This window comes from Mus caroli, chromosome 8, assembly GCF_900094665.2.
Source record: "Mus caroli chromosome 8, CAROLI_EIJ_v1.1, whole genome shotgun sequence".
Classification (NCBI taxonomy): domain Eukaryota; kingdom Metazoa; phylum Chordata; class Mammalia; order Rodentia; family Muridae; genus Mus; species Mus caroli.
In genome coordinates, this window is record NC_034577.1 from 16,488,983 (window position 1) to 16,499,000 (window position 10,018).

The following is a 10,018-nucleotide window of genomic DNA, read 5'->3' on the forward strand; positions in this document are numbered from 1 at the left end:
GAGAGAGGATGATTGAATCTTCCTCAGAAGGGAAAATAAGATATATATCCTAGGTGACAGACATCCAGGTTGCTTCTGATTTCTGGCTATTGCAAATAAAGCTGCTATGAACATAGTTAAACAAATGTCCTTGCGGGATGGTGGGGCATCCTTTGATTATACGCCCAGGAGTGGTATAGCTGGCTCTTGTGTTAGAACTATTCCCAATCTTCTAAGAACAGCCAGACATGGTCTTCTGCTGCCCATCACAAATGAACCTATATCTGCATTTCCACCTCCCAAGCATCTTCAGTCTGAAACTTAGGGATTTCCACTCCCTATTNAGTGGCTTTAAGTATTAAATCAAGATTAAAGCCTCTGTGTTGATGCCTTAAGATCAGGTGTTCTGCATATTAGCCCTCTATCAGATGGGGGGGGGAGGGGATATCCTCGTGGAGGTGGGGGGCAGGAGTATGAAATGTAGAAAACAGTTGGGGTGGGTGGAGGGGGGAATAAAATCTGGAGTGTAAAATTTTTAAAAATTTAAAAAAAGATCAGGTGTTCTTAAATGGCTACTTTGATTAGATTGCATCATGGAGGCCATGACCTTGAGAGGACATTATAAGAAGCCAGCGCAACACCTTCTTTTCGGTCGTGTGTTTCTCTCCACCTCCTGAAAGTGACGCCTGGTGAGCNGATCCAGACTGCACAGNTCAGAGAAGCCACTAAAGAGACCATAGAGAGAAGACAGGCTCTCAGGTGGAAATCTTTTATCTGATTTTTCTTGAGGTGAGTGGTTAGAGATGGGAGTGTTTTGAAATGAATCTGAAGTTCAGGGATGAATTTCGCATGTGAGGGTAACGGCATTTCCCTTAAATAGTACTTTCTCATTCAAATTTTTGGCAGCAGTGATGGATTCTTGCAGTGAAACATTCCCTGAATGTTACAACTTCAAGTCCCTAAGTCTCCTGATGGAATATGCTTGGGAGGTAGAAACACAGAAACGGGTTCATTTGTGGTAACCATCACCAGGCCACATGTTCCTAGCANATCACAAAACTTAATTCCGTAGTTTGAAACACTTTTGTTAACTTTTGTTTCAGGAAATCAAAGCCAACAGGTCCACAAATGGAGTCACAAATCAAGGGCCTTCCAGCCGTTCCAGCTCAAACAGCCCAGGGAGAGCCAAGAAGCTCATGGGAACAGACTCTTCCATCACTGAAAGAGGAGGACAGTATAGTAAGTGGTGGCCTGTATGTGTCAGCCAGTCCTGGGCCTAGGTGAGACAGGGCTGCACCACAAAATCTCTGTGTTGTGCAGGATTCACTAGAGAAGAATACTGGCGTATAGGTTTAAGGCAATAGAAAGTCCTGAGTAGCCAGCTGGTACTGTACTGGGTAGGTAGGTCCTCTGAATCCCAGTGGGCCACTAACCCTTTCTCCCAGTGAGTTGTGTGCACAGAAATCAAATTCTAGGTTAGTGTATTTCAAGGACAACAGGACAGTTTTTGGTTTTTGGTTTTTGGTTTTTTTTTTTTTTTTGGTTTTTTAAAGATATTTTCTTTATTTACATTTCAAATGCTATACCAAAAGTAAAGGCAGGCTGAAAGGCAAAGACTTTCCCAGAACCATGGGCTTGAATGGATTAGGTCTCCATTCTTTTTGGTTTTCTGGGGTGGGGGTTGTTTTTGTTTTTTCTTTTTGGATATTTTATTTATTTGCATTTCAAATGTTATCCCCTTTCCCTGTTTCCCCTCTGCAAACCCCCTATTCCATCCTCCCTCCCCCTGCTTCTATGAGGGTGCTCACACACACACACACACACACACACACTCTCTGCCTCACTGCCCTAGCATTCCCCTATACTGGGGCATTGAGCCTCCACAGGACCAAGGGCCTCCACTCCCTTTGATGTCAGATAAGACTATCCTCTGCTACATATGAGCTGAAGCCATGAGTCTTTCCATGTGTACTCTTTGGTTGGTGGTTTAGCCTCTGGGAGCTTTGCAGGGTTGATATTGTTCTTCCTATGGGATTGCAATCCCCTTTAGCTCCTACAGTCCTTCCCCTAACTCCTCCACTGGAGTCTCCAAGTTCAGTCTAATCATTGGCTGAGTGCATTCCGCATCTGTATTGGTCAGGCTCTGGCAGAGCCTCTCAGAAAACAGCTATATTAGGCTCCTGTCAGCAAGCACTTCTTGGCATCAGCAATAGTGTCTGGGTTTGGTGGCTGCATGTGGGATGGATCCCCAGGTGGGGCAATCTCTGGATGGCCTTTCCTTCAGTCTCTGCTTCACTCTTTGCCCCTGTACTACCTCTAGAACAGGAGCAATTCTGGGTTAAAATTTTGGAGATGGGTGGTTGGCTCCATCCCTCAATCAGGGCCCTGTACCTAAACCACTAGATTTGGTCTCTATTAGGTCTCATTTTCATGGTGCCAGGTGGTAGTGTCTATGGATGAATTCTATGGCCTGAAGGGTACTTCTATCTTGGAAATAGTTATGCAAATGTCTGGGGGTCTACTAAGGTCTGGTGCCCAGCTATATCTGTCATACTGACCCATGGTCCTGACTGTATCAGAGGTATCAGANATCACAAAACTTAATTCCGTAGTTTGAAACACTTTTGTTAACTTTTGTTTCAGGAAATCAAAGCCAACAGGTCCACAAATGGAGTCACAAATCAAGGGCCTTCCAGCCGTTCCAGCTCAAACAGCCCAGGGAGAGCCAAGAAGCTCATGGGAACAGACTCTTCCATCACTGAAAGAGGAGGACAGTATAGTAAGTGGTGGCCTGTATGTGTCAGCCAGTCCTGGGCCTAGGTGAGACAGGGCTGCACCACAAAATCTCTGTGTTGTGCAGGATTCACTAGAGAAGAATACTGGCGTATAGGTTTAAGGCAATAGAAAGTCCTGAGTAGCCAGCTGGTACTGTACTGGGTAGGTAGGTCCTCTGAATCCCAGTGGGCCACTAACCCTTTCTCCCAGTGAGTTGTGTGCACAGAAATCAAATTCTAGGTTAGTGTATTTCAAGGACAACAGGACAGTTTTTGGTTTTTGGTTTTTGGTTTTTTTTTTTTTTTTGGTTTTTTAAAGATATTTTCTTTATTTACATTTCAAATGCTATACCAAAAGTAAAGGCAGGCTGAAAGGCAAAGACTTTCCCAGAACCATGGGCTTGAATGGATTAGGTCTCCATTCTTTTTGGTTTTCTGGGGTGGGGGTTGTTTTTGTTTTTTCTTTTTGGATATTTTATTTATTTGCATTTCAAATGTTATCCCCTTTCCCTGTTTCCCCTCTGCAAACCCCCTATTCCATCCTCCCTCCCCCTGCTTCTATGAGGGTGCTCACACACACACACACACACACACACACTCTCTGCCTCACTGCCCTAGCATTCCCCTATACTGGGGCATTGAGCCTCCACAGGACCAAGGGCCTCCACTCCCTTTGATGTCAGATAAGACTATCCTCTGCTACATATGAGCTGAAGCCATGAGTCTTTCCATGTGTACTCTTTGGTTGGTGGTTTAGCCTCTGGGAGCTTTGCAGGGTTGATATTGTTCTTCCTATGGGATTGCAATCCCCTTTAGCTCCTACAGTCCTTCCCCTAACTCCTCCACTGGAGTCTCCAAGTTCAGTCTAATCATTGGCTGAGTGCATTCCGCATCTGTATTGGTCAGGCTCTGGCAGAGCCTCTCAGAAAACAGCTATATTAGGCTCCTGTCAGCAAGCACTTCTTGGCATCAGCAATAGTGTCTGGGTTTGGTGGCTGCATGTGGGATGGATCCCCAGGTGGGGCAATCTCTGGATGGCCTTTCCTTCAGTCTCTGCTTCACTCTTTGCCCCTGTACTACCTCTAGAACAGGAGCAATTCTGGGTTAAAATTTTGGAGATGGGTGGTTGGCTCCATCCCTCAATCAGGGCCCTGTACCTAAACCACTAGATTTGGTCTCTATTAGGTCTCATTTTCATGGTGCCAGGTGGTAGTGTCTATGGATGAATTCTATGGCCTGAAGGGTACTTCTATCTTGGAAATAGTTATGCAAATGTCTGGGGGTCTACTAAGGTCTGGTGCCCAGCTATATCTGTCATACTGACCCATGGTCCTGACTGTATCAGAGGTATCAGANGGCCAGACAAAGGAACTGCTCCCCTGCATGTGGACCTAGAGACTGGAAGAAGGCTCCTCTCCTCTCTGGCAGGATTGGTCTATTGGAAGATACAGGGCTCCCTCCCTATCTTCACCTATATATCTCCCAATTATTGNTGCCTCTTCCAGATTCAAAGAAACAACCAGGCAGAGCTTCAATCCATTCTGTAGTGAATGTTGTCATTGGAGAGAGACCATTACAGGGCCTTTTAGCTTTATGGGGGATTGAGGATGGAGAGGTCCCTGGATCTTTTTGTGACTCACTGATATCTCCTTTTGCTCCTCACAGGTGAAATGCAGAAACTGTGGGGCCTTTGGCCATAATGTAAGAAGCACAATGTGCCCCATGAAGCAAGGCCATGTGCTCCTAGTCCCCCAGCCTCTGGGAGCCAGGAAAGAGAAAGAGAATGGGGATCCTTGCAGGCCCCATGGTCTACAGAAACTCAGTCAAGTCACCAGACAGAGGTAAGAGATGGGAACNGGACTGGTGGAAGGGAANGCTCCAGGTTAAGCAGAGTTCACGGGGATACCTTGTCTTATCTCTCAGTCTCCAAACTGAAAGGGCCAGAGAGCTAGTAAATAGTCTGCTTGCCAGTGAGTGAGTGAGTGAGTGACGAGTGACTGACTGAGTGAGTGAGTGGCTGACGGAGTGACTAACTAACTGAGTGACTATTTGAGACTAAGGCTGAAATGTCCCCACACCACTGACTGTCCCACAGGTTTGATGAGCAGCAGAGGAAAGCTCCCTTCCAGAAATTTCCAATGAAGCCGCAAAAGGGGGACCAGCGGGTCAACTTGGCTGTAAGTAGATAACCTGTCCCTGAAAGTCCCTTCCTCTGTGCTCTGCCAGTTGCACCTTTCCTTCTGCATGACCTATTTGCTCACCTCATGTCCTCTGTCCATGCTAGATTTCACAAATCCTCTCTGGCAGCAATGATTCGTTTGTTCATTTTCATAGTTCAGCCAGACTTGGGTTTGGATGGGTGAGTGAGCCTCTGCTGTAGGCCTCCTTTACAGACCAGCTCACCTGGAGGATAGGCAGGTTCCTCCTCACTTACCCATGGATTTAGGTCTCCAGGTCCTCCTTCCTACCGAGGTCAGATGACAAACGGTGCCTGCTCTCCAAGCTTTCTGGTGACCTGCATTTTCTGTCTGCAGTCTTGACTGTTGCCGTTTTGAACTGATTATGTCTGCTGCTTCTATAAATCAAAACTTTTACTGGAGAAGTCTAAGCAGCATGAGCACATCTATGTCCACCATCCCAATCGGGTGGCTACAATATTCACTGTGGATTGCTGTCTATATGCAGGTTAGGGCAGGCACAAGATAAGGTGAGAGCCTGTGATTGGGCAGTGGAAAAGGAAGGCAGGCTGAGAATGTTAGAGAGGAGCAGAGAGAGACAGACAGAAGACAGGAAGGAGAGGAAGGGACAAGATGGAATCTATAGGAGAGGAATAGGAGCCAGAACCACACAGTCCTGGGAGCCATAAGTATTGGGGATTTCTTAGATAGATGATTAAATAATAATTAGGGTGTGTCTGCCCCATCTGGGTGTGTAGCTTGTGTTTACATCAATTGAGTTTTGAGTTCATTGTGCAGGCGTTTTGTGAGTTGAGAATTTACTAATATAAATCTGACTGATAAATTACAAGCCTCTAGAGCTTTGATTTTACCAGGTTTCTAGGATTTGTGACCGCTAATCACAGGAGGTGAATGGCTGGGAATGTGAGCACAATCAGCAGCAAGAGAACCTCGAGATGGGTGGTCCCTGCATGGGGCTAGCCATGGAGGCAGAGAGATCACTGGGGACAGACAGTAGCTTTCCCACAACAGTTCACCTCAAAGACCATTGGNGGAGAGACAGATTCAAGGCAAGCCAGTGCCTCTTGCCCTACNTCATATCCCAAGCAAGATTATTAGAATTTTCAATACTATGCTGTAAATTACATGGAAATTTGAATCTAACTGTTCCTCTATGACCACAGAAGGATGGTCCTAGCTGTCTCTGACTATCTATACATCATGTACCTCTTGTCAGACCACACACACAAACACATGTGTGCACACATACACACACACATGGGGTTTGGGGAGAGAGAGAGAGAGAGAGAGAGAGAGAGAGAGAGAGAGAGAGAGAGATTTGGATTATCAGAGTAAGGTTCACTTATAGGGAGACTGCAACTCTCTCCCTTCCATTTCCCAACCCACCATGCTGCAAGTTTTGGATAGCTAATGTGGGTCACCACAGCCTGATGACTTTCACATCAGACCGAGCTGCTACAAACTATCATCATAAATCCCATGAGCTCCTGGTGTTGTTTTGAAAGCCTTCACTGCCTTCCATGCTGACAGTGCCCCACTGATCTCTCCATCCATCTGTGTTTTTCTACAGCAGCCACGGATGCCAAGCATCCCTGGGATCAGAAAGATGAATGCATCACCAGTCAAAACATCTCTTGGGAAGCAGATGTGCCCTGGAAAACCTGCCCCCCAATGCTTTGACAGCTCCTACATCTTACATTCCAGGCAGAAGGAAGGTCAGAGCATGGCTGTCGCTGGTGTTGCCAAGCTAGTGTTCAGGCACAAAGGAAGAAACTCAGAAGAGCTACTGGATCAAGAGGGTACCTCATGCCAACACCCAGTTGCTGTCCCCAAAAGTAATGCAAGCAGTAAACTGTTCCACAAAAAGCCAAAAGCCCAGGGTCCCAGTAGGAAAACGAAGCCCAGCCAGCATCCTGTCATCCACCAGAATAGACAAAACCCCAAACTCAGCTTCGGGGCCCCAGCTAAGGAAGCTTCCTGGTGCACCACACAGCCTAGCCAGAATCCTCTGAAGAAACGAAGACTTAACTCTACAAATGCACCAGAGAAGAGCCATGCAAGGACTGGTTCCAAGGGCACCCTGGACAGTCAGGCTCCTCCCATTGCCAACAGACTTGGACTGAAAGGTGCAGATGAAACAAGCAAGAAAATAGCAGCCCAGGAGCCCAGCACTGACCAACAACAGCTACATAGCAGGGCTGCTCTGGTCCCAACCAGACCCTGTATTGAGTCCCACAGGGCATCGGCTGGCCATGTTGCAGACCAAGCCCTGAGAATGATCTTCACCAGACACGGTCANAACTTCTGGAGCTCCAGGTTCCTGACAGTGCCCCCACCACTTCCCCTTGAGAAGCAAACACCTCCTTCGGAGAGCCCTACCTTCCCCGAGGAAGGAGAGGTAGCAGGATCACAGGTCAAAGTGAGCNTCCTCTATGAGGATCTTCAGGTCTCCTCCTCCTCCTCAGAGAACAGTGATGGAGAATGAGCTGCCACCTGAAGAGCAGACACTGACACCACCACCACCACCACCCCACCCCCTACTCAGACTGGCCAGATTCTTTCAGACTGATCCTCTCCCGAATTAACCAGGTAGATGACATGACTGTATCATGTCAGGGTACTTCCAAATGAGCACTCCTATGGTGGGTTGGGATCACATTCCTTTCCTCTCTTTGCAACTAGCCTCACCTCAGCATGATCTCTGGATTCTGAGGTGTGCCTCTAAGAAGCACTCTGAAGGTTACCTGTCCTCTTCACTCTTGTCACCAGTGACCTCTAGTATGTCCTTTCAGNTACTTTAATGTTCAAAACTATCTGTCAGTTGTCCTATTTTATGAGCTTTTCTATTTTCACCAATAAAGTTACCTTAGAAATTATGTCTAAGCACTCATGTTCTTGAGATGATACGGTTTCTCACACTACTTATGACCCAATAGCAATCCAAAAACCCAAGTGACACTCAACCTACTGCATCAGGCTCATCATGTTGACACATGACCTGGTCCTTGGGTCAGTCAACAGGATCTGCAAGAGAGAGAGTGGGGACTCAAGAGAGGAGTAAGAGACTCAAAGAATGGAGACAAGACAGGCTATCTGATCAAGTCTCNAGTCTCAAGTCTCATTTATTGGAAGGTAACTATGGGTATATATGTACTCACTGGGGAGTACAGCTGGAGACACTTAACCACAAGTCCAGGATGTACAGGAGAAAACCAAGATATTTGATCAGAGTGTGTTCAGCTGTGGTGGACTTCTTGCAAAAACATCATGCTAGGAAAACAAGTCTCTCGTCAGGGTGGAAAAGTACCAACCTGTCAGTAAATAGCCCAAGATGGCTGCAGAGATGATAGCNGCTTTCTGCTAAGAGTCAGCTCCCAACAGACACAAACATTTTGGCACTGTGCACAGGTACCTCCCACATGTGACCTTAAGACCCTTGAGGGACAGTACAGTCTGTTCTCTCTTTCAAAACCTCTGCTGTGTGACTGAAGCTTTGGCTTCATTGACACCCAGAAATCCAGGTAACACATACCATAAGGTATGAAGCCCTGGTGACTCAAGCTCAGGGTACCCTGGTGTGGGACCCTGACAGTTTCCTCTAGATTTTCCATTCTTCCATTGAAACAAGAGGATGTTCAACAACACACAGTAATAGCAGGGCTTGAGGTCCCATAGCTCATGTTGGCCACATGGTAGACCAAGGCCAGAGGATTGCCTCCATTTCAGGGCTCAGTTNGATACTTGTTGGCCTGCTAGACAAGTTTCTCCAATGTGGGACAATTCACTGGCTCCATCTGTGATCTTAAACTTGGTATCCATCCATGAGTTCAGGACATTGCAAACTTTCTACATCTGGCTTTTGCATTAAGTGTGTTCATGACAACACTCACAGCAGTNCCTGTATTTTTCTATAGTTGTGCATTTGAGATGGGGTCTCTCAGTGACTACAGAGGTTCAACAACTTGTCTATCTACTCTAACAAGCTTCAGTGGTGTGCATCTCTCCAACCTCCTAGCCTGACAAAGTGCTGCTGTCACAGCTACATCTACAGAACCAGCAGAAGCTCAGGTAACTATGGGTAGTCCCTGCTGGATCCTCTCTCGACCCATACAGGTACCACATGGAATGAAACTCTTTTTGACTCAGGCCTAGATGTAAATGTCACTTTTTCTTTGTTAGATGAAGTNATGAGATTAGAGCCGTACATAAACTTTATGAATACATCGTTTGGGCTGAATCCAGAGGGTGGTTCTCTCTGTTGTAACTCTCCCTAGGACTAGGCCTGGATACTTCTAGCCTTCATACNATAGAATCCTCTGCAAATCCGAACCTTGAAAGGTTCAGCTTCCAGCCTCCATCTAACGTGGGCCTAGAATGTTTCAGCCTTGAGACATACTGTGAAACATCCTGTGGAATATACCCATCTTTTCTAGCTTGTTCTCCCTGCAACCTGTCCCAGTAAAACTGCTACACACCACCACAGCCCCATTTCTCTCCCTGTGCTTCTCTTAAGTACCCTCTCTTTTAAAGCTGTGCTGTCCTCACCAGAGTTGGATGTATAGTATCTCTGACTCATTCTGTCAAATATTTCTCTGATTGGTCACTTTGCCTCTCAAACATGGCTGTCTTCAAACATGGCTGCTTTCAAGCATGGCTGCTTCCTTCTACAAACAAACCTTACCTTCATTGTTAGGGATTAAAGGTATGTATTAAGAAAGTATCTAGACTCCAGCACCGGNGTGCCTTGCCAGCAGAGTCTCCGGACAACCGCAAGGAGCCACACAGGATTCCCCACGGGATCCTAAGACCTCTGGTGAGTGGAACACAGCGTCTGCTCCAATCCAATCGTGCAGAACCTGAGATTGCATTAACTAGGGAAGCGGATAACCCGGCCTGAGCTGGGGCACAAGTCCCTTCAGGTCCACTCCAGCACCAGGGTGCCTTGCCCACGGAGTCTCCAGACACGGGCAAGGACGCACACAGGATTCCCCACGGGATCCTAAAACCTCTGGTGAGTGGAACACAACTTCTGCCAGGAGGCAAGTCCGAACACCAGATATCTGGGCA

The 10,018-nt window shown here is 46.8% G+C and overlaps 1 protein-coding gene across 2 annotated transcripts; it reads left to right on the forward strand.

Moving 5' to 3' along the window:
• The first annotated feature begins 572 nt into the window (after nt 1–572).
• On the forward strand, nt 573–7,826 carry LOC110300946 (putative protein FAM90A24P). Of its 2 annotated transcripts, XM_021171153.1 has the most exons (5): nt 573–768; nt 1,083–1,218; nt 4,419–4,594; nt 4,849–4,930; nt 6,522–7,826. In XM_021171153.1, exons 2-5 carry the CDS (start codon nt 1,108–1,110, stop codon nt 7,434–7,436), a joined length of 1,284 nt encoding a protein of 427 aa, XP_021026812.1. In that variant the 5' UTR covers nt 573–768; nt 1,083–1,107; the 3' UTR covers nt 7,437–7,826. The 2 variants fall into 2 exon arrangements, with proteins under 2 accessions (XP_021026812.1, XP_021026813.1); XM_021171154.1 differs by lacking the exons at nt 573–768; nt 1,083–1,218 and adding an exon at nt 2,648–2,758 and having other exon boundaries at nt 6,522–7,436.
• The last annotated feature ends 2,192 nt before the right edge of the window (nt 7,827–10,018 follow it).